Here is a 23,863-nt window from a genome sequence, read left to right as displayed (position 1 = left end):
AATTTAAAACACTTTTCTTCACAACTTATTTATGCAGACAGTAATGAAGAGAGAGACAGATTGCTGGGAATTGCAGCACACAACTGCAGCTGACGTCTGAAGCAGTGAGTTCAGGGACAATTGATGGGTAGCTGATGCCTGGTTTTCAGGGGTGGTAAAACAATCAAATGTCACTGGTAAAATTTATTCTAAAGTTATTTAATACTTTGGGCTATATGGCTTCCAACAGAATTTAATTAGGTGAGGGTGGTGATTGCTTAGTTGAGCTTGTTGGGGAGAGCACATGGAAGCTGAAGAGAGCAGCTCATCTCTTGCTGGCACATTGAGAATGAAGCGGCACTTTCAGCACAGGGTTCACAAAGCACAGTGAAAACCTTATTGCTAGGAGAAAACAGGTTAATCTCCATGTCTGGGTGTCAGCAAATGAAATTTGTTGTTGCTTTTCTTGCTTCAGGTGTTCAGTAGCTGTTACATGTTGAGGTGTTTTTAGTGAGCACCTTACAGGCAGTGCCTGCCAGCAGCAGCCTCAGGACCTGCAGGGAGGTAGGTGAAATCAGTTTGCTGCTTGTTTCATTTGGCCTCATTATAAAGCAATAATTGGCACTCAAGTCAATGCTTCCTACTGCAAAAAAAAATTGCAGTGAGGCCAGATAAGAATCTATAACTGTATGAAAGTAATTAATATGCCTCATCTGTCACTAGATTGAATCTGAATACATGAGCAGCCTGGGAGTTGGGCAGGGCTGGTGGGCTCTGCCAAGGTGCAGAGCAGTTTGGGTCAGTCCTGGGGGTGTGGGTAGACACAAATGGAGCTGTGCTCCATGTTTGTCCTTTGTCTTGTTGTGGGATAAAGCCAAGGAATGTAAAGGTTCATTTGTACCATTTTAGGGTGTGCTTGGTGAATGGAACAGGCTGGTGGGTGTGGGAGCTGCTGTTCCCAGGGGTGCTGGACCACGGCGGCTCCTGGGGGAGGAGTGGTGGGACCATCCCGTTGGGGGGCTATGCTGCTGGGGACTGGGCACGTTCAGGCCTTGAGCTTTTTAGGAAGAATGAGTGATGGCTAATGATGATTTAATGGCAGGTCTCTGGGCTGAAAGGCACTTAGCACTCAGTGTGCTCTGCAAGGCCTATTTCTCAGGGCTCCCGACAGGTTTATTCGGTCTCACCTTGAGTGGAGCAGTGCGGTATTGATTCCACTGGGGTGGATTTAAACACACTATTGGCTTAAAATAGCACCACCTATGCAGGAAAACATCCAGTGCCTTAACCCTTCAGGCTGCTGGGAGCTCCTGTGTCAGGCTGTGCTTGCAGCCCAGCAGATTCCCTGAAAGTTCCCCCGTTGATAGCAGCTGCATTGCCATGTTTCAGTGCCACCTGTTCATGGTGCACCATGTGGATAAAGCAAAGGGATTCACCTGGGGAGGCCAGACCTTTGGGGTGGGATAGGGTCTGGCAGCAAAGATTGAACAAAGGGGAACTTTTCTTGCAGTTTCTGTAAATCTTTTTGGTGGCTGCAACAGTCTTTTCTAAAAATAATATTCTATACTTACCTAACAAATATGATTATTCATCATGAGATGTTTTCTAGTTCTCCCCTCTTCTGAAGCTGCTGCCCTTGGCTGCCTGTGTAAAACCATCACGGGCTTCTCAACATATTGTTAAAAAACAAACCAGAAAATGCCCTGCCTTTAATAATGCCAAGCTATGGGACTTACTGGTATTTAGTTATTCAATGTATCTGTTATGAGATGGCCTGTGAAATGCTGGAAGAAGGAGGCTTAAACATTTCCAGTTTTTACAGTAGTGCTAAAGCTCCATTATTTCCAACACTTGGCTGCAGACACAGGAGGAGCATGACAGGCATTACCAGATCAATCAGCTCAGCTTGCCAATAGGCAGGAGAGCTTTGGGGAAGGGACAACCAAACAAAGACCCCAAAAAACAGCTTTTGTTTTAATTCCTTACCTAAATTCATTGTCTGGTAGTTTTATCAAGTCCTCTTTCACTATCTAATCACGTCTTTTTTTAAGACATAAGTCCTTTATCAGTGAGAATGCAGGAATTTTTCATAAAATCTGTTGTTTTTTCTTATGTGTCTGCCCTGACTAATAGTTTTTTGGCAGATAACTTTTTAAAACACAGCAAGAGAATTAGTTTTAAAATACTCACTGTCATGCCAGTAAAGTGCCTGTAAGTCTTTCTTCTCTTGAGTGGATTGTATTCAGTGTGCATTTCAACTCTACTGCAGTGCAGTTTGGTTTGAATCTTTTATAGTTCTTGTCTCAATTAGAGGAATAGTAAAAAGAGTGGTTACAAAATGTGTTACATCTTAATGAGCAAGCTGCTGTAGGGAAGCCAGCTTTGATTCTCCCTGTCATATGTGCCTCCTGGAGCAGCCTGGTGTGAAGCACTGTGGAAGCAGCCGAGGTGAAAATGGTAAAAAATGCATAATAGGCACCAAAAGGAAATAGTAGGTTTGAGAGTCAGCAGTCCCAGCTGGGCTCTTGGACCCCTGCACTGCCAGGTTGTCCTGTTGTGCTCAGCTGCCCCACACTGGCTTTCCTGTGGCAGGTGAGTTGGAAAAGAAGGATTTTAACGTGAGAGGGGGAGGGGAAAAATCAGTTTCACAAAATCCACGAGCTTTTGGTCTGCACTTATGTAAAGATTATATCAAAGACAGTGGAATTTCTTGGGTTTCTAAGAGGCAAGTGTCCCAACTTGAGGAATTTCCCCTATTTGCAGGTATTTTTTCACTATCAATGAACAAAAGGCTGAGCGTGGAGTGACTTGATGTTTTTTAGTGCTATGCTGAGAGCAAGGTGCAAGGAGCACCATCAGGTGAGATGGGTCAGGCCCCCAGTGTCCCATCCCTGAGCATCCTTCAGCTCGGTCGGTGGTGGCTCCCGGAGGAGCCTCCTCTGCTGTGCCAGCGGGGGGAGCTGTGTGTGTAGGAATGGCTGTGCTTCCCAGCCATCAGCCTGCTTTGAATAACGGCAGGTTAGTAGTCAGTAACCACCGTTCTCATCAGGTTAGAGAAAACAGATCGTTTCCTGCCTTTCTGCCTTTTCCTCATGGTCACTTTCTGTTACTGTTATTTCTTCCTGGTATTTTCCAGTTGTGCTGCAGTGTGAGCTCTCAGGTTTTGGAAGCTTTCAGGAGGTGCTGAAATTACTCTCATTGTTTGTCTACAGATAATCTTAAAAACTAGAAATGTAGGCAAACCCATAGCGTGGCTTTGACTGCTTTAAGAATCCTGACCAGTTAAAGGTGAGGATAAATACCTCTCATAGGCACACTGAGTGTAGAGTTGTCTTAAAGTCTTTTCCAATTCCTTTTAGGACACGAGCAGAGCATTATGTAAATGTACTCACTGTTAGAAAAGAGAGCAATTGACACTGAGAAATATTTTAAATTGTTGACATCCAAGGTGAATGTGAGAAAAATGGAATTATCCCCCATAGCTCTTGTGAGATCTTTTATACTGTCCCATGCAGTGCAGAGAAGCTGGGACAGTTCCAAGTGTGAACAGTTTCACTGGCTGTTGCTCACAAGTCCTGTCTCCCCTTTGGAAATAGACAGAAAATTTGACAAAAGAAGTGCAGAGAGAGGGATGTGGCAGGAGGGAAAAGTGATGGTGCTTTTTGTGGAGTTCAGCTGGCAAGTTTTCAGCTCTGGGTCATGACTTCTGGCTGATTCAGCACTGGGAAACATGGGCTGTGACAAAGATCAAGAGGGCTTTGGGTGCTGGTTTTTTCTGTGCCCTCAAAACACCAGATTGGGGTGCAAAGTTTTTTACGAAGTACATTTGTGGTCCTGAGCAAATCATGTTATTGATTTCAAATATATTCTGTGTTTTCAGAACATGATGTACTTTAGGGGGCTCAGTGCCACTGAAAGCTGGCAGAGCATGGCTGTGATGTGCCTGGCACTGTGATCCGTGCTGGGTTTGAGCTGGGGGCAGGATTCCCTCTGGGCTGTAGCAATGGAAATGGGGCTATTGCAGCCTCTTCCCTTCCTCCACTCTAAAGCATTGAATGCACGTTCAGTGCTGTGACCAAATCTCTGCAATTACACCTACATGTGAATGACAGGATGTGATGACAGCCCACGGGGTGACGGGCTGTCTCTGTGAGGGTGGCTCTTTGGTGGCTGGGCAGGGCTTGGGTGGACTGTGGTGCCAGGGCCACCCTTTGGTCCTTACACCACCACAGGGTCACTTGGTTTGTTTGAGAGGAATAAATGGCTCTGGCACCTGATACAACAGGGGCACCCTCGGTGGGCACCTGATAGCAGCTATAAAAGTGTCTGCTCCCACTCCATCCCTCGTAAAACCTCCTTCAGCCTTAATTCAAATCCATTGATTCCTATTCCAGTTAAACCTGGAGAACTTAATTTGCCTTTTAATCCTTTTATTGTAAGCTAGGATAAAATTAATTTTACTCAAGAACTGTGCAAAGCCAATTAACATGATCTTTAGAGTTATTTAGTAAAGTGCTTCAAACTGTTAAATTTCTCCTGACCTCATGGCTGCACTCTCTGACTGCTTTTTAAATGAAATAATCAATATCTCCCTACCTTTTAAAGAATTTAAACTTCTGAAATACTTTACCTGTATTTTAAACACTTCATAAATGTGCTTCATGCAATCTGTAAAGCTGTCTCCTCTAAGCAGCTGGGGATGTTTAGTTCTCAAAGACTGAGATAAGCTGGAATATTGAATATGGTCGTTTTGTCTGTAGAAAACCCAGCAGGGTAAATGCACAGAGAAGATGAGTTTCTCTGTTGGTGTGTGGATCCAGAAGTGTGTTATTTTTACAACTAAAATGTAGAAGGTTTTTGTCCTTTCACCAGTGTAGCTCCTGTTTTCCACGCAGAGCTATTTGGGGTTATTAATTTTCTGACTGTGATAGGGTGATCAACCGTCCTGCCAGGAAAATGGATCTCTGTGTCACCCTTTAGCATGATTAACTGGAGGCACGTTGCTGGGAGAAAATACCAGATTTTCATGAGACAAATGAAACTGTAGGAAGGACTGCTCTTAGAGACGTGATCTCAGCTTCAAATCCCCCAAATGGCTGCCAGTTGATTTGGAGGAAATCGTGGCAACTCGTCGTGTGACTCCACTAGTAATTAAAAGGATGTAAAGGCAAGAACATGCAAGGGGTTTATTTTCCCCTCTTCTCAAGGGATGCTGGGGAAGGGTGTTGCTGGGGGGGAAGGTTTGGGATTGCGTTGATCTGAAGCTTTTTGCTTTGGGTTGGGGTTTTTTTGGTAGTTCCTTGAGTTAGTTTTTTTTTCAGGTAGAAAACCCTGGGCTGCAGCAGTGGGGTGAGGGCTGTCACAGGCCAGGCTGCTCATGGAACAGGGAGCATTTCCCACCCTGTTCTGCTTGGAATTTAATGTTTGGCTAACAAAGAGTTGTCTCCTTGACATCTGGGTGCTGGGGTCGCGGGGTCAGCCGAGGAATGAGGTTCTGCTGGGAGCCATCCCGCTGGATCGTGGATGGATTGTGGCCCCCTGGGACGGTCAGGGGGCTGTGCAGGGACCGGCCACGGTCTCTGGGGGGTCCTGTGATGCCCCCCAGTTCAGGGTTTGCTGGTTGAAGTGGGGATCTGAAGTCCCATTGAAGCCGGTTCCAAGGATGCTCAGCAATCCCTGGGCCGGGATCCGCTGAAGGGTTAACTTCGTGTTGCTGTCATCGAATGAGAGGCGGGCGGGGGAGATGCAGCGAGTGCCCCAGCGGTTTAATTTCGTTTAATTTCTTCCTGGAAGCAGCACATGTGTTGGCTCTTCCTTTCTCCCCGGCCCAGGAGCTGCGGCCCGAGGGCCTGCCGCCGGCGCGGCGGGGTCAGCGCCGACCCCGTTGATCCGCATCCCGGGCCCCGTTGATCCGCATCCCGGCCCCTTGATCCGCATCCCGGTCCTGCTCCCGCAGCTGCTCCGCGCCCCCCGCACCGTGGGCACCCATCACTGGGGCTGTGCTCAGCCGGGCACAGGGAGAGGGAACTAAATGAAATGGTATCAAACAACCTCGGCTCGCGCAGATGTGTCCGAGGCAGGGGCAGACGAGCGCTGAACGGTTACAACTGGGGTATTTTTTGCTTTGTCTCTCAGAGCCCGTTCTCATCCTTCTTCCTCTGAAGGCGGTTCCTATTGATTTTGTTTGTTCTTTCCTTGTGTTTTTCCCTCCCCTGCCGTTGCTGAGCTCCCCCTTGCCCTGTCCCTCAGGGCTGGCACTTCCCTGGAGCCACAGCGGGGCTGCCCGGGCAGGGATCAATCTCCAAGGTGGCATAAAAAATCTGGGGAGCTTTCCTGTAGGAAACATTCCCTTTCCTATGGAGCCATGGGAATGTCATTAGCAGGGAGAGACCTACCGTGCACATCACTAATGCACCCTGCCTTGAGCCCGGGGCCCAAGAGTCTAACTCGGGGCCAGGTGGTGCCTCCTGACTCCTCAGCACGGAGAACGTGCGGTAACAAGAGCTCAGGCTTTTGGGATTTTTTGGAATATATGGGAGGGCAATTCCCAGCACGCTGAGAATTGGGATTAGAGGTAAAAACAAACCCTACTGGTCAGGGTAACTGAATGCAGTGTTTTCATCCCAGTCAGTTTCTTCTAAGAGTTGATTTCTTTACTCCAAAAAACCCAGACAAACCAAACTTCATCTGCTTAGTGAAATTCAACACCCCTGGGCTGTGTTGGACTAACAATGTGCATTTCTGTTTGGGTTAAAATGGATGATACAGGAGGTTTTGTCACTGTTTTTAAGAATGTTTATTTAAATGCCCTATATAACATCTCAGTGTACAAAGATACTAGTTTGGTTTAATAGCATTTACTGGCAGCTCAAATCTAGTAAGTATCTGAATGTGGTGGTGGTTCCTAAACCAAAATGATACTTCTGTGTAATACAAGTAAGTTATCCTAAAAACCTGTATTTTTTAAATTACAATTTCTCATGTGAATTTAAACTACCGAGAAGCAAACCACAAACCCCCTCTCACAAAATGCAGGCAGAGAATCTCACAGATCTTTTATCAACCAAACGGGTAAAACCCTGAAATTAGAGGGTTTTCTGGTGGCTCTTTTTTGCTCTGATTTCTTGTCAGTTTCTGGAGGTGGGTGTTGTTGAGGACACACCTTGCAATGTTTAGACTTTGACAGTGCGTTGTAGGTTCTGAGAAGTAAAATGGGATCATCTCCAGCAGCCAGAGCTCCTGGAAGAGGCAGCAACAGCCCTTAAGACCCGGCTTAGCTTACATGGAAACCTCCTGCACGCCCTCTTGGAAGCACGGTGTTGTTTGGAGCAGAAAGAGCCATCCCTGCTTTTGACTCTTCTCCTGTTTCTCGCTTGTGGTTTCAGGCTGCCTGCCGGGCCTCCCTCAGCTGAAGAAGAGCTCCACGTCCTACGAGGAGAGGAGGAAGCAGGCCACGGCCATCGTCCTGCTGGGCGTCATTGGGGCCGAGTTCGGCGCGGAGATTGAGCCGCCCAAGCTGCTGACCCGGCCGCGCAGCTCCAGCCAGATCCCCGAGGGCTTTGGCTTGACGAGTGGTGGATCAAATTATTCCTTGGCAAGGCACACGTGTGAGTAACCCGGGAGGCTCTTTCTCCCTCGCTCTGGTGGCTGGGGCAGGAAGGGGTGGTGTTTCCATCTCACTACCAACCGGTTCCTTTAAAATATCCTTTCACTGGGGAAGGTGGAGGTTAGTGATGCTGAAGGTGCAGTTGGTCACAGCAGAAGAAGAGGTTACCAAGAACTGGCAACTGGGCTGGGCTTGGCAGTGGTGCCAAGGAGGCAGCCACCGTGGGGGAGAGCCAGCGTGGTGTGTTCTGGCATCAGCCAGCTCTTCTGCTGAGGTCCTGACACCCTGTGTCCTCCTCCAGCTCAACCCAAATTTTGCAGAAAAATGTTACATTTTTACAGAATCACCAAGGCTGGAAAAGACCTTTAAGATCATCAAGTCCATCCTATGACCAACACCACCACATCTCCAGACCACAGCACTAAGTGCCACATCCAGCCAGGGTTTCCTCAGTGGCAAGAGGAAAACTGAGGGAGGAGAGTGAGGGAGCAGAGAATGCTAACAGGCTTTGGGGAAAATTATTTGAGGGTTTTAGGAGTTTTAGGATTCTTCTGGATTTGTATTTGGTAGGTCTTGAAGTATTCTGAAGCTATGTTTTTTGAGATGGTCAAAATTGGGGAAGTCTTTGGGAATGTCCACAAGATGGACCCGACTGAAACTGCCTGCTGGGGGTTACCCAGAGTAAGGGGAGGAATTGCACCTAACCCAAAGCCACCCTATTTTCTATTTCAAAATAAGTTATCCAAGTGAATGGCTTCTTCATGTATACCATTAATGCATAGAGTGTTTGCTGTATGAATTGGGCATATTGTGATTTACTGTGGTTAAGAAAATAATAACTGTGACCCTTTTTGAGAGGGTGGAATTCTCTAGAAACCCAGGCAGTGACCTTGCCTGACATCCTGCATTAATCTCTGTTGACCTTACAAATAGTTCATGAGATATTTAATTATAAAATGCCACCCAAAGAATTTCTCATTACAGATGCACCACATCACACCTAAACTGCAGCTTAATGCTGTGTTTATAAAGTTAATGGGCTGATAAATCTGAGTGACTGCTCTGTCCTGAATATGAAAATACTTGTTCCTGTTGTTACTGCAGTGTATTTTTCAAAGCATCTGCCACCAATATAGTTATTAATGATAAGTGTTTTGCCCTTTAGCTCGGTGTCATATGCAGTAGCATGTTCCCAGCACTGGGTTATTCAAATGGATCCTGCAGGCTCCCTGTACAGACCTCCTTCCAAATCCCAGGGTCTCCATGTTATGTGGCCAGGGGCAGTCCCTCCAGTGCTGCTGGTTTCTGGATTCAGTCCACCAGGCAGTGGGTTGGTTCCTCACGAAACCATTTTCCTCCTTTTTTATTACAATGTCCCAAATTCCTGGCAGCTGACCTGCCTGCCTGTCGGGCAGCAGGGGAAGCAAGTGAAATTTCTGGACAGAAATGGCAATGAGCATGTCTAGATAATTGTTTGGGGTCATGCTGCCTGGTGTGAAGACACTTCTTCTGTCAGGTCTGTGACACCTCTGAGCAGTCACCTTGAGGCTGCCCAGCCCTGGCTGTGGGAACCCTCAGCCAAAGCAGTGAGGTCATTAGGGTGAAGCAAATACAGCGTCAGTGACACTGGGAGTTGAGCACACGCATGTTTGAAGCAGGGCATTGCTGTTGAGAAGCAGCCTTGGTGTTGGGGCTGTGCCCACCTGGTGTCCCTGCCCTCCCCAGGGTGCTGCCACCCGAGGGTGGGACAGCCCTGGCACAGCTGGGGGAGCAGGGCTGGAAGGGCAGGGGGGGTAACTGGTGTGTGATGGGGCTCATGGGGCAGATCTGTAGCACAGGGCCCTTGCCCTACCAAGTGAATGAGATATTGCATGTGTTATTTTCCTCAGTTTGGGCTTTTTGCTTTTTTGTGTGATTTACTGCCCAATATGCAGGGTTCACTACTCAGTATCTGCTGCAAGTCTCATCCCTGCAGCCTAGGGATGCCTTTTCCAAGCAGTGTATTTATCTTCTCAATATTTCTCTTGCTTCTGGAGCTGTGTCTGTGTTAGAGATTTACCTGTCAAGGTGCACTGTGGCTTTGCAATCCATTTTTATGCTGCTGGAGGCACAGATGGAGTGAGCAAGCACAGGATGACTTCGGGTGTGAAGTTTGTTAGGTTGGGGTTTCACAGAATCACAGACTTGTTTGGGTTGGATAGGACTTTAAAGATAATCTAGATCCAACCCCCTGCATGGGCAGGGACACCTCCCACCTGCCCAGGTTGCTCCAAGCTCCATCCAACCTGCCCTTCAACACTGCCAGGGATGGGGCAGCCACAGCTTCCCTGGGCAACCTGGGCCAGGCTCTTACCACCCTCACACCAAAGAATTTCCTCCTCATGTCCATCCTCAATCTCCCCTCTCCCAGCTTTAATCCACCCCCCTCATCCCATCCCTCCCTGCCCTTGTCCCAAGCCCCTTCCCAGCTTTTCTGGAGCCCCTTCAGGCACTGGAAGCTGCTCTAAGGTCTCCCTGGAGCCTTCTCTTCTCCAGGCTGAACACCCCCACTCTCCCAGCCTGGCTCCAGAGCAGAGCTGCTCCAGCCCTCGGATCATCTTTGTGGCCTCCTGGACTCTCCAACAGCTCCATGTCCTTCTGGTGTCAGAGGCTCCAGAGCTGGACACAGTTCTCCAGGTGGGGTCTCACAGGAGCAGAGCAGGGGGGGAGAATCACCTCCCTGGCCCTGCTGGCCATGCTGCTTTTGATGCAGCCCAGGACATGGCTTTCTGGTCTGCAATTCTTGTGTTACTATAATGTGAAATACATCACTATAATAAAGAAATACATCTTTCATATATTCCCAAAGTCATTTCATCTGAAACCAGAATTTAGCACGAGATGAACGTGAGGCTCTGGCTGAACACGGGATGTTTTGCTCCATCAGCTGCCCTGTAACCTTTTAAAAGTCTTTTCATCCAGTAGTTCTGTATTGTGAAAATATTTAAGCCACCACTCCAGCAAGGGGACAGCCCTGGGAGGAGGAAGAGGAGGAGGTTGCTCCCCACTAATTCTATGCACCTTGAGAGGAGCTGATTGGCTGGGCAGGCAGCAGCAATTAATCCAGCCAAGTGCCTGGGATCAGCCCTTCCCAGAGCCATAAATCAGAGGAGCACCTGAGCAGCAGCCCTTCAGAGCACATTAAGCACACGGGCTCAGGAACTTAATTTAACCCAAGAGCAGAGCCACAGCAGTGTGGCAGAAGCAGGGGACAAGTTTATTGTCCCCACCAGCCCAGGGAAATGTGTTTCTCTGCCAGGACTGTAGGAAGCCCCTCAGGCTTGGGTGGATCCCCTGGTTGGTGACCTGGTGCCTTTATTGGGGTCTGCACGTTTCAGTCAGCTGTGAAATCCACTCTGCTAGTGAGTCTAAAGAGTGTTGTGGGTTTTCTCCTGAGTTGGTGTGATTAGATCAGTGTCTCAGGCAGAATTTTGTCCCTGAAGGAAAAAAAAAAAAGGGAAAAATAGTGTTTTATGAAAATTTATATCTTAGCCTTAGAGATTATAATTAGAAAAAAGTCTGTATGGTAGGAAACAGTCAACCTTTGTGGCAGATGTTATGCCCTAATTTAAATCTCTTTGTGGCTTTAGCAACAACATCAAATCTTAGAAATGAAATTCACCTTTTCTCCCCAAATCCTATAGAAGGTGAGTTGATTGGAGTTCTGTATTTTTAATCAGAGACTTCAGCCCTGCATATTTAACATCCTGCCTGTTGTAATGGGCTGTATCTCCGTGAACTAAAACCTCTCCTCCTTGTGTTTGGACTCTGGGGAAGGCTCAGCACCAAACAAGTCCCTGCCAGACACATTCTCCACTGGTCCATACACCTCCCTTAGTGAAGGCTCCACTCAGAGCCTTGACAGCCTCTTTGAGGTAATAAACATTCAAGATAGTGTATTTTTCCTTCCAGTCTCAGCTGTCCAGAGCCCTTCGCAGACCAACCCTGGTCATTGGCCAGGAGGGGGGTCAGACCTACAGGAGTCTGTGTGTTTGCCCTCCTCTGAAACAGCACCCTGGAGATCCCTCAGCAGTGGCCTGTGGCTCTGGGCACTGGGCAACCTGCGGGGGTTGCTGAGGTGCCACCCCATGGCAGTGGCAGCTGGCAACCACTTGTCACCTCCTCCCCAGCTCCCAGGGGACTGGCCTGAGCGACTGGCCTTGCCTATGAGCGTTGGAATCTTTAAACACAGTCTCTGTAATAGCTCTTTCTGCATTTAGGTGGGAATTTTGGAAGAATATCTGTTAAGTTTTTTGTCTCTACAGATATTTTGCTCTTTTTTCATTAAGCTAATTGTCAGAGAAGCAGAACTGATGCTGCCAGTGCTGTGCATATCCTAGGTTTCCTTTGCTGTGCTTGACATGGCTGATACCTGCTCTGTGGTGTTTGACACGGCAGGTGAACTGCAGTTAAATGTTAAACAACCAGTGTTTGGGGGCTCCATTCCATTATCTACATGCAACTAAAAATTATATCTTCCTGGCATGCCAAGTGGGAAAACCAGAGCTCCATGTGCTTTTTGCTGTGCAGTGTCTGCAGCCAAGAAAATAGTGCCCAAACGTTGCCAATCAATAGCTTGCATGTTTAAAAGGAACACTTCAGAACAACTTTTTATGAACTGCTGCTTCATGACAAGTCAATAAATCAGCCTGTGCTTGCCTTTGGAATGAGTGAGATGAAGAGAAACTCGGAAACTAATTAAATTCATCGTACAAATTAACATTATGCCTTCATTAGGGTTGCAGATGCCAAGCCAAGCATCCTTACCATAAAAGAATAGGAGAAGAATCAAAGTTTTACCATCTTAAAGGTAGTGTGATAGGAATAATCACCAGCCCAGGAAACACCTGTGAGGTATTGGACCTGTTCATTTTAGGAAGGAGAAATGTGGAAGAAAATACACAAGAACAATTGGCATAATGTTGCTTTTGAGGCAACCAGCAGGTGTTTGGATTTACAATGGATGGGTTGATGAATGCTTAGGATTATAATTTTTGGAAATTATTTCTCTTAACTGTTCTGGAGCTTCTCTTGACCTTTTTCTATTTAATAGTCTTTGCTGGGAGCTCTTGGATTCGTTGGGGGAAGGAGGGATGTGCTGAGTAGGAGATGTGTGGAGCCCATCACTGGAACCCATCACTGACTGTTGCCCTTTCCCTCTCACCCCCCTGGGCTCAGTGGGACTGCAGGGGAGCCCGGTGCTGGGAGGTGGTGGCACCCTTCAGTGTTGGTGGGGAATCCAGGAGGAGTGGGAGCTCCAGGAAGTGTAGGGCTGAAGGGTATAGCCCTTAGTGCAGTCCAGACTGCTCACAGCTGGGGAGGTGGCAGCCAGGGTGCTGGGGGCAGGTCCCTGGTCTCCACCACGAACTGTTCCAATAGCTACTCTATCAGTGGCTTATGGTGGTGAGACTGGATGAGGAGTTTTTATCTAAGCCCAAATGGGCTGTTATCTCTTCCCATGTGTGTGAGTGCCTATGTGCAGCCATAGGTTTTGAAGCTTTGTTTTTTATGTACTGTATTAGTGTTATTTTCCAACTATGCATCTTCGACGTGCAGGTTCCCTGCAGGCCCAGAGCTGCCTCTCTGAGCAGCTGGCTGGGCTGAGGACTTGCAGTGTGAAAACAAAACTAAGGTCTTGCTTAAATTTATACGTCCCTTGTTAGCCTTGGGTTCCTTCCTTTTTTTTTGCTTTATAAGCTTTTGCAGTAGCCTGTGTGAAATGTCAAAGCACAGGAGCACATAATCAATGCAAACATGTAGGACTTGACTATCACGTGGGGGGGTCTCTGAGATGATGGTCCATGGCCAGTTGGGAAGTGGAGAGCAGCAGGAGGGGTTAGAGAATCACAGAACAGCCCAGGTTGGAAGGGACCTTGAGAGATGGTCTGGTGCAGCCTTTTGTGGGAAAGGGAGAGGAGATGAGACTATCTAGCAACATGTCCAATTATATTGTGAAAACCTCCAGTGATGGGGACTCTGCTGTGTCCCTGGAGAGGTTCTTCCAGGGAATGATTGTTCACATTGTGAAAAAACCTCTTTCTTCTGTCAATATGAAACCTCTCACAGTGCACCTCGTAGCTGTTGCCCCTCGTCTTCTCCATGTGGCTCCCTCTGAAGAGAGTCACTCCATCCTCTTTGCAGCTGCCCCTTAAGCATTGGGGGCTTTGAGAAGGTCAAGTGGTGATCCCTGACTCCTACAAGTTGTTGTGTTGAGTTATTTCATTGCTGTGGTGCATCTTTCACTATTACAGGGGTCACGAGTTGTTCAGTCTGCTCAAGAAAATTCATGACAATTATGTTTAACAGGAGAAAACTTTGAAGATCAACATGGAGTTTGGTCAGCCCTGTGATGGAAAAAACAGCTGCTTCCTATAAAATGATGATCATTTTTATGAGATGGCTTTATTTAGAAAACATTATATAATTTAGATTAAAACAGATAGCAGGGTTTAATGGAATTATGCAATTAATAGGAATGAAAATACTAAGTTTAATGCACAGTTATGACCTGAGTCATATTGGCTTTCTCCTTCCTGCTTGATTATAAACAAATTTTGGATTAAAATAATGATAGTTTACTCTTTCTATAGCACTGTAATAAAATTTCATAGTTAGAGGAAGCATGCATTGAAGCCAGCATAGTTGGGTTCTCTCCATAAATTGAAATAAGTCTGATCCAAAACTCATTTACTGTCTTGGAGCAGAATTGATCTGGCTTTCACATCTGATTCCCCCACTGCAGATTTTGAGAGGAAGAAAAATGGCATTGTTAGGGTGGTTTAACCAGGCCAGAGTTAAACTGAAAAGCCTGGGAAACCAGCTGCTATAAACATTTTCTTCTTTTTTTCTCCTTTGTCTCCCTTTCTAACAAATTATGCAAAATCTCAGAGAGTTTTAGAACAAGGCAGTGATGGTTTGGCCCCCTTAGGAATGTTCTTGGCTGTCTGTTCACTTCATGTAGAAAGCAATTTATGTTGCACTGTTTCATAGAAATGCTGGGGATTTACTGCATCTGGGGTTGGTTCTTCTGGCCTGTTAAACCTCTGTTAAATTTCCAGAATTTACATGGGTAATTAACGTGGAGGAAATGTTCCCTTTCAGATTAAATAACATTTATGGAGTTGTAAAGGTTTAAGAGTGTCAAGGGCACGTCCTCCTTTCTGCTCAGGTATGAGGCAAAGCAAGCTAATTTTGGTCATGTATTGTTAAAAAATGAGAACTGTGCAACACAGCAAATCAAGTTGCAGATGTGCTGCAGAAACATCCCCATTTCCCAATCCCTGGGAGGCTGTCAGACATTTGAGGCCAAAATTGGCTTCATAGCAGTGTGTTCCACTGGTGTGTGCTGCAAAACCACCTCTAACCTGGCTCCAACTGCCCATCCTCTCTTGTTTGTGCCTTTACAGACATTTACCTTTTCAGTGTTAAATGAGAAAAAGGACCTAGAGCAAGTCGTGAATGTCATTTTAAATGTACAGTATTGCTAATTCCAACTTGGTTTAAAACAATATTTAAATGGCTTGCAGGTATTATCAGCAAAAAGGAAGACTCTCCCAGTGTCAGCTCAGTTGAAATAAAAGTGTCAGAATGATATTAAGAGCCAACAAATAAATGCCAGAAATTAATGAAAGCTAGGAAAGTTGACATTGAGTGATATTGGGAAAAAATCAAATATTTTCATCATTAATTCATTAGGAAAATTATTTTCAAATAATACCAGTTATTTTTTAATTTAGGTCTAAAAATATCCTGTGGTTTATAACTGTCTGACAGATGAGAGGAGATACGTGATAAAAATTCTCTGCACTAGAGGTAGGAAGGGGGATTTAAGGGCTATGGATTTTTAGCCCAGCTATGCAAATTTATATTTCTGTCTTTCTCGTGGCATTTCACACAGGTATTTGTCAAGTCAGAAAAAAAAAAATCACCTGGAAAGGGTGGCAATTTGGCTTAATTTCTTGCAGAAAAACACTGCCCACAGAGACAGGGAGAGGGGGCAGGCTGAAAATATTACAGCTGGGATTCTTCTTCTTGTTTGCTTTTTTACATCAGATCAGAACAAGATGCAAAGCAGGTTCAATCATGTTCTAGGAGTCCATCATTTTGATTTAGTTGGAACTTGATCTGGTAGCAAATGATGAGAATGAGAATCAGAGTTATCAGTGTCTAGTTCATGCCTGTGCTATTGATTTTCCTGAGCAAATTATTTAATTTTTTAAAATCAGTGGGCAGAAGAGGAGGTAGCAAAGCTGATGGATGGGATGTGGTTGAAGCTCTTGAGGTGGAGCAAGGAGAGACATGGTAGGCATCCAAGGGGCCTGTGCATCGAGAAGGACAGATAAGCTTTGGCACTCAGCTGACATTTTCATGGATAAAAAGGGCAAAATGATCACAGACTCAAACCAGTGTTCAAGGAGAGAGCTGGAGAAGGAGGCAGGTTGGGAGCAGCTTTTGGGGGTGTCTGTGTGCATCGTGGGGCATCTCCCATCAGGACACACAGATATAGTTCCAGAGACCTGGCAGCCTGGCTGTCTCTCTCCCAAGTGGAGACAGCACTTCAGTGCTTGGGTCCAGGAGGAGCTGCATTTAGGTTTGGTAGGATCTTTTCTGTCATGTTGGTATGTTGGCCCTCAACTAAAACCCCTTTCAGTAGCTGCTCGTGTGCCCACATGCTGCAAGCTCCATGTGGGGATCCATGGAGTGCTGGTAGCTGGGTGTGAGGAGCCAGGGAATGCTGCTCTCAGGGTGCCACCAGCTGCTTCTCCTCCTGCTCATGCCCTGCCTGGTGGGCTCCCAGGTTAAGTGCAAAGCCCTGATCAGCAGAACTTTTGCAGGGCTAATTACCTCTTTACTGCGCTGACTCTAATGTGACATGTTTATTGCCTTAACTAACAACTCATTAGCTTAGTTGATGTTTTTGTCAATATTAATTCGTTCATTTAAGCCAAGTCAAAGCTTAAACAAAGATGTCCAGGCTGAGAAACGGGCAGCAGAATGACTTTTGTTTAGTTCATCTTTTTCCTTGGCTCAATATACACAAGGTAAGTGTCAGCAGGAGCAATGCTGGGAGAATTCCTATGGAAAAAAGCAGGGCATCTTTCATTGTGAAAATGGTCAAGTAGTCACGATTTTTTAGTAAGGTTCTTGTATTTGGGACATAAAAGTCATGCAAGCTAGAGCTTCATGGCCAGCTTTGTGCTTTGAGAAGAAACTTCCAGTTCTTGTGTTACACGTGTGCAAAGGGTTAGTGTGAATGGACTGGAAAATCCTGCCTGTTGATGGCTTTTCTGTGTGCTGCAGGTGACAGGCTTGCTTGTTGCCCTTTCCCTTCCACACATACCAGGCACCAACAGGACAAGAAGGTGAATTATTAGAAGAAACTTTGCTGAAAGGGTCATTAAACCCTGGGACAGGCTGCCCAGGGAGGTGGTTGAGTCTCCATCCCTGGAGGTGTTTAAGAGATGTGTAGATGTGGTGCTGAGGGATATAGTTTAAGCACTGGACTTGGTATAGTTGGGTTGATGTTTGATAGAGTTAGATTACGGTTGAACTTGATGATCTTAAAGGTCTTTTCCAACCAGAAGGATTCTGTGGTCCCACAGCTGAGGTGCCCTGTCAGCAGGGGCTCAGCATCACATGGAGCCTTCCTGGTTCTTGCAGCCCGTGTCCCAGCCAGCTCAGTGCTCTGCAGCCTCACCCCTGCCTGCTGCTGAGGTGAGGCCAACGTGCTGCAGCACAGGGGTTTAACCAAGGCTTGTGCCCCCTGCTCCCACCACGGGCAGGGACGTGGCAGGTGTGGAGAGGAGCAGTTGTTGGGTGGGGAGCTGTCCTGGCTTTGGTGGCTGATTTTGGCTGTGTCTCACTCAGTTAAGCACATCCAGCACCAACTGCTGCTGGCTGTGGCCAAGGTACTGATTAAAAAATTAGTAATCTCAAGCTCGTTTCTTTGAACTGATGTTTTCCCAAGTTTAATATTTTAAGCTTGCTTTTTCTTATACATCCTTTCAAAATGATGTGCCTTTTTTGTCTGAAAGCTTATTACCTGTGTTAATATTACATCAGATTGTCAGGGTTTTCTTAGCAAGTGTCATCTGAAGGGGGAATGATTTTAATTATTTTTTCCATGTTGATTGGTTCTGAGTTCTCTGCATGACTTTCAGGCATGGGCCCATCTGTGTCAGGTCCCTGTGCTTGGTGTGCTCCAGCAGCAGCAGTGCCAGGGAGGATGCTCTGAAATCCCAGCAGGCAGAGGCTGGGGGGCTGCAGCAGTGCTGGGGGGTGGGGAGGAGGCTGCCCAGCCCTCCAGTGCTGGGGGTGCTGGAGCAGCCTCCCTGCCTCCTGCTGCTCCTTGGGCTGGTGGGGAGCTGGGTACCACCTGCCTAAGCCTACAGCTGTATGGGGAGTATCTCCAGAGGGACACTCCCTCTCTGCATCCCCTGCCTCTGGGAGTGCCCTCAGTGTCCTTGTTTGAGGACTGTGGTGGAATTGCCATCCCAGGTCCCATAGGAAAGCTGTAGCAGAGGGAGTCTTGGGCACGGTGAACCCAGCAGCTCCCCTCCACAGGACCATGTCAGGCTCTCCCCTGCGACCTGAGGTGGGAGAGCAGCCTCTAGGAGCAGCCGTGCCGCTCAGCAGCGGGGCTGGGGCGGGCAGGAGGCAGCCCAGGCAGTTGCCCTGACCCCCCTGTGCCCACAGGCAAGGCGCTGACGTTCCTGCTGCTGCAGCCGCCCAGCCCGCGCCTGCCCGCGCACAGCACCGTCCGCAGAACCGCCATCGACCTCATCGGCCGCGGCTTCACCGTCTGGGAGCCCTACATGGACGTGTCGGCCGTGCTGATGGGCCTCCTGGAGCTCTGCGCCGACGCCGAGAAGCAGCTGGCCAAGTAGGTGCCTCCTTCCCTCCCTCACAGACCCTCCCTGGCCTGTCCCAGGGCCGTCACATCCCCGAGCGGCTCGGGCTGGGGACACCTTGGGGAAGGGACCGTCCTCACCCTCCCCTTGGTGAGGAGCTGGGATGGGTTGCCCAGGGAGGTTGTCGATGCCCCATCACTGGACATCTTTAAGGCCAGGTTGGATCAGGTTTTGTGCAGCCTGGTCTAGTGGTTCCCTGCTCATGGCAGGGGGGTTGGAGCTTGGTGATCTTTGAGGTCCCTTCTAAACTTAATGATTCTATGATTTTATGACCTTAAAGCTCATCCTGTTCCACCCCAGAGACACCTCCCACTGGACCAGGTTGCTCCAAGCCCCATGACAACAAATCAACTTAGCCTGAAAACTGGAATGAATTTGCTAAGCATTCCACTGGTTGGGTCTTTGCCCCATCCCAACCTGGCCTTGAACACTTCCAGGGATGGAGCAGCCACAACTTCCTTGGGCAAGCTGGGAAGGTTCCAACCTGTGGGTGGAGGTTTGGCAGCAGCTGGTTCCAGTCCTGATGGCTGTGGCACTTGGCAGGAGGTTGTGACAGGGACTGATGTCTTGTCTCAGGGCTTTGAACTAGCACCAGCTGCCCGACCGTGTCAAGCCTGTTCAGCCCAGCTTGGCTGGCACTCCAGGCAGCTCCACAAGGTGGTCTCGGGAAGGAAGGGGTCACTTGGACGTGGGGGCACTGGCTTCTGGTGGCTTGGGCAGGCACCCCATTGGAGCTGGGAGACACCACAGGCTTGGCAGGCACTGCCAGGCCTGCACAGCACTGATCTCCCTGTCGTATTGCCAGGAATTTTGAGAAAAGAAGCAAGTGTAACATTTCCTATCCAAAATATCTGTCTTTGCCACAGTTATTTTTTTTACCCTTTCGTAGCTGTAAAAAATAGTATTTTCCGAAGGGGTTGCCTATTGATGTGTAAACATACACAGTTTGGTTTTTTCCTCCTGGTTTTCCCAACCCATCCCATCAGGATGTGAATTGGTTTGGAAAGTACAATTTGGAGAAGGTGGTTATTTTATCAACAGCATCACTAGTAATAGCACCGAGGTAACTTGTAGATTTAAGGGTTGCTAAGAAATCATAAACTCAATAGACCACAGCCTGTCTCTGGGGTCAGAGGACAACTTATTAAAGTGTCCTAAATCAAGATTTATATGGTTTGCTGGCGTGCACCTGCCTTCTAAACTCTTTGAAATAAAATCTTCTTTCAATTAGGTATTTGTAATTGGGGTTGGGGAGGGGGGTAAATTTCATAAGGAAGCCTGACACTTTGACATAAAATACACAGAAAAAATGTAATAGTTGGGGTTTTTTCTGTGCTTTTTTTTTTTTGTACATGGAACTCTAAGGGCTTATTTGTTCTGTTTCTTAAACAGGACTATAACTGTACAACTTCTGGTTATGTCTACACACAGATACATACAAGTTGTTGCACTCAGTAGTGCCATGCTCTGTCAGTGGTGCCATCAAGTAATTATGGCTAAATCAAATCATTACTACTAAATGCAGAAGTAAAGTCACTAGGATGACTTCTGTAATAAAGGTACCATCTTTTTTCTCAAGGCATTTTCTGTTAGATAATGGGGATCTTAAATAGTAATATTTGAGGGGGTTTGATGTGTGCAGCTTTGCAGGACGAGAGCAGCACTTTTGTTGAGGATCCATGTATTTTATCATCTGAGGCCTGAATATCACAAATGTCCACTGAGGCCACAATGCTCACGTGGCCAGTCTTTACTGACACATGAACCTGCTTCCTGACAACAGGACTATTTGCACAGGAAAGGGTTTTGCAGTATTTTTATTATTGCTTGTTGTAAAGCTGATCCTCTCATCTGAAATTCCATCTGAACAGGGTTTTTTCTGCCTTTAGTTTTTATTTTTAAAAGCCAACTGCTTAAATGTGCAAAAGGAGAAGCTCTGATTTCTGCCTATCAATAAATAAAATCCAAAAAGTCCCTGCAGGAAGCAGCCAGAGTAGGTTGTGGATATGAAATGAAGCAGTGATGCTGTGCTTTGTGTGACTGGCTTTGAAAGCTATTGGAAGCTTCCTGCTTTTTGTGGGAAGCCTTGAAAAGTATCAGTGGATACCCAGTAGTGCTGAGTACCAGATACTGAGGCCACATTTCCATTCCTGGGTACACGACTCTTGCACAGCAGCAAATTAGTCCCCAGCTGGGACTTAGCAAGCATGTAGCTCCTGCTCTAGCACTTGGAACACCTGGCATCCCGAGCACCCTGAGGGTATTCCCTGAGTTCCTACAACATGTTTCACGCCCAGTTTTTAATTGATGTGATGCTTTCCACATAGTGTTTCAATTAGTAGTGTTTCTTAAGTGTGAATTTGTAAACCACTCGGTACCTGAGGGACTGCTGGGGGCTGGGGAGCAGTTTGATTCCTGAAGGCAGAGGGGCTGAGTGCTCTGGGCTGCCCCCTTGGCGAGGCTTTTTGGGAGGAAAAAAGAAATATCTCGTGCTTGAAATTGCTGCAGTCATCATCATTGATTGCTGAGGAATGAATGTTACTGTATTTCTTGTCACCAGATGCAGAGGTTGGCTTTCCACCAGGTAGTGTTTTGCTGGCTGGCACTGCTGCTGTCTGCCAGGGTTTTGGGGAGTGTCCTGAGCTGATGGGGAGCAGAGTTGTGCCCTAAAGGGGAGGAAACCAGCTCTGGGCAGCCAGGGAATGCCGTGCACAGGGAGAGGAGGGGTTGCTGGGCTTACAGGTGGTGTTCCTTACAGCCCTACTAATGGTACTTTAGATACTAAAAAAGAAGGTAATAATCATTTGACAAATAGCCAGTTTTCTATTTTATTCTAAGGCTGGTGCTTGCTACACCACGGTGAGCACTGCTTGGTTATGTCGCACCAGAGGAGACTGTAGAATGCCCTTATGATCACAAATATCTAAATTATAAGCATTATTGCCAAGTGTTTAAGCTATGTATTTCAATTTTTGCTTACTTTCTGTTTTTAGTTAGCTCTTTTTGTCAAGGACTCCCAGCAGTAACACTGAATGCCACGAGCACTTTTACACACCCGTGTCACTGAACCTGAGGACCCAGTTTCAAATCCCACAGTTCTGAAAACTGCTCTGTTATGGCTGAGTTTTCCTTCACATATGTGTTTGCAAATGTTTGTTTATAAACACACACATTTCAAATGCTCCATGCAGCAGGGCACTGACCAGGGCTGTCTTCAGACCTCGTATGCATTTTATCACCCGTCTGCAGGAGTTAAGGGCTCTGACTGACACACTCTACACAGGCAGATATTGCAGAGCCGTTAGGATTTCCTCAGGACTTAAGGAATGGGATGATTGCTTGGGAAAGAGGGATCTTAATGGAGAAATAGGTAGAAATGGGACTGGACTTCAGTTATTCCTTGAAGTGTGTCAACAGCAGCCAGGATGTTTTCCCTTCCCAGAGCGTCTCCCCAGTCCTGCTGTGTGTGGATGGAGACTTGCAGAGCCCGGTGAGCGCCGCGCTGCACAAAGTCATTTTCATCTTGCCATTACATCCTTAGCTGTCATAAAGATTAGTATGGCTCTCTATCCACAGAGCACTGAATAAATGAATGTATCAGCATGTAGCCTTGAGGAGCCCGATGCAATTTTCATCATGATAAATTGCATAATAAGCGAGAAAGTGTTTGCTTATTAATCCATAACAAGATTTAGATTGAAAATGGCCTGTTACGTTCATGACAGATACAGCACTGACTGCAGACAGACCAAGATGGAAAGAAACAGAGCAGCAACGTGTGCAGGGGGTTAAGTGTGCATCTCACCCTGCCAGTGCCCTGCTGTGCTGCCCCTTTTTGTGCCTGATTTACCGTGTGCACAATGACGGCGCAGCTGCCCGCGCCCGGCGCTTTGTGCAAGGGCTCTCATGTCAAGCTGCTGCTTCACCTACAAAAAAATAAATATAGCACTTCATATTTATTGACCAAAAAAAATATAAAATAGCTGTATTTTTCTTTTTTTTCCCTTCTGAATTAGTGTTCTGCACTGTTCTCCAGAGCTCTAGGGTTTATAACACGCTCAGCTCTCCCAGCTCATCCAGCCCCCAAAGGTTACGCCTGCGGTGCCTCAGGAAACCTCTCCCTTGTGAGGATCAGGAGGATTTTTCCAGCAGCTGTTAGGCTTTGATTTTTTGGCATGGGTGACAGTGGGGATCCTTGCTGTCCGTTAGTTCTGCTCTTTGGCTTACAAGCTGCAGCTTGATACAGGTTGTGATATCATATACCAACATTAGCAAATTGCTTTCTAATTGTATAGATGTTTGTGTACTGAAATGACTTGGGGAAATCTCTTCAGTTTTGATTGTGTTTACTGGAAAGCTTTACCTTTGTGTTTTTATGGATTCTATCTGTGGAGCCATAGGATGTAGAGTATGGACATCCCTAGGCTTTGAGTTCAGTGGAATGTTTTTAGAACATAGTCCAAGCAGTTGCTGAAGTTGAGGGGTTTAAGAGAGAGCTGGTGCCTGGTCCTGAAGGTGACACAGCAAGTTGCTGCTACAGCAGTGATTTAAACCTGGACCCCATGGGGCTGTGTTCTGCTGTAGCCCTTGGGCTGTGGGAGCCTGGAGCTCAGCTGTACCATGGGAAGGGCTGCAGGGCCACCAGCACCCCCAGCATCTCCTGCAGGCCAAGGAGGAGCAGGAGCTGGAGCAGAGGGAGTTGGGCAACTCCCAGTTGTTCAGCCATCTCTTCGAGGCTGCCCATGGAACCACCAGTGGTTTGGAGGTGATTGATGCAGAGGTTTCTGTTAAATGAGGTGGGATTTCCCCTCCTGCTAACCTGGGAGCATCAAAGCCAAGTCTCCAGCCAGAGGAGAGGAAAGCAGCAGAATGTCCATGCTGCAGAGCTTCCTCCTTTCAGTCCAGTTAGTAAAGAAATATTAATCACAATCATTACCTTTTATACTAAAAGCTTGCATTCTTAGTTAGGTGGTTTTCATCTGGTATTGTTTTATGCAAGTCAGGAAATTCAGAGATGTGATTGCTGTACTTTCTGGTTGTTGCCATCAAAACCTTTTCCATCTACCTTTTTCCTACAGCTCTTCCCGGGTAGCTTGTTGTTTTCCACTTGTTTTTGCTTTTTAAATGCATTGTGCTCTGTAGGTGGTGAAGTACATTAACATTATTGTGAAGTCGTGATAACTTGCACTAAACACAGAAACAAGTTATCTATTCAAATAGTCTTCATTTCATTGAAAACATTGTTCAGATAGCTTATTGGTTCCCCAAAAGCTCAAGATGTTCAGGTTGCTGGCATGGGGGAAGTTGGTGATGGGTTTAGGAGAGGAGA

The 23,863-nt window shown here is 46.9% G+C and overlaps 1 protein-coding gene across 1 annotated transcript in view; it reads left to right on the top strand.

Annotated features, from left to right (window-relative positions):
* Positions 1-23,863, top strand: part of WDR7 (WD repeat domain 7) — an 88,621-nt gene that overhangs the window by 37,909 nt on the left and 26,849 nt on the right. The window contains exons 20-21 of the mRNA XM_010003659.1: positions 7,365-7,586; positions 18,320-18,506. Coding sequence (XP_010001961.1) covers positions 7,365-7,586; positions 18,320-18,506 — 409 coding nt within the window. The remainder of the gene's footprint in view (positions 1-7,364; positions 7,587-18,319; positions 18,507-23,863) is intronic.

Source organism: Chaetura pelagica, unplaced genomic scaffold (genome assembly GCF_000747805.2).
Source record: "Chaetura pelagica isolate M959 unplaced genomic scaffold, ChaPel_1.0 scaffold488, whole genome shotgun sequence".
Lineage (NCBI taxonomy): Eukaryota > Metazoa > Chordata > Aves > Apodiformes > Apodidae > Chaetura > Chaetura pelagica.
Note: the sequence above shows the minus strand (reverse complement) of the source record. Positions and strands in the feature narration are given on the sequence as shown.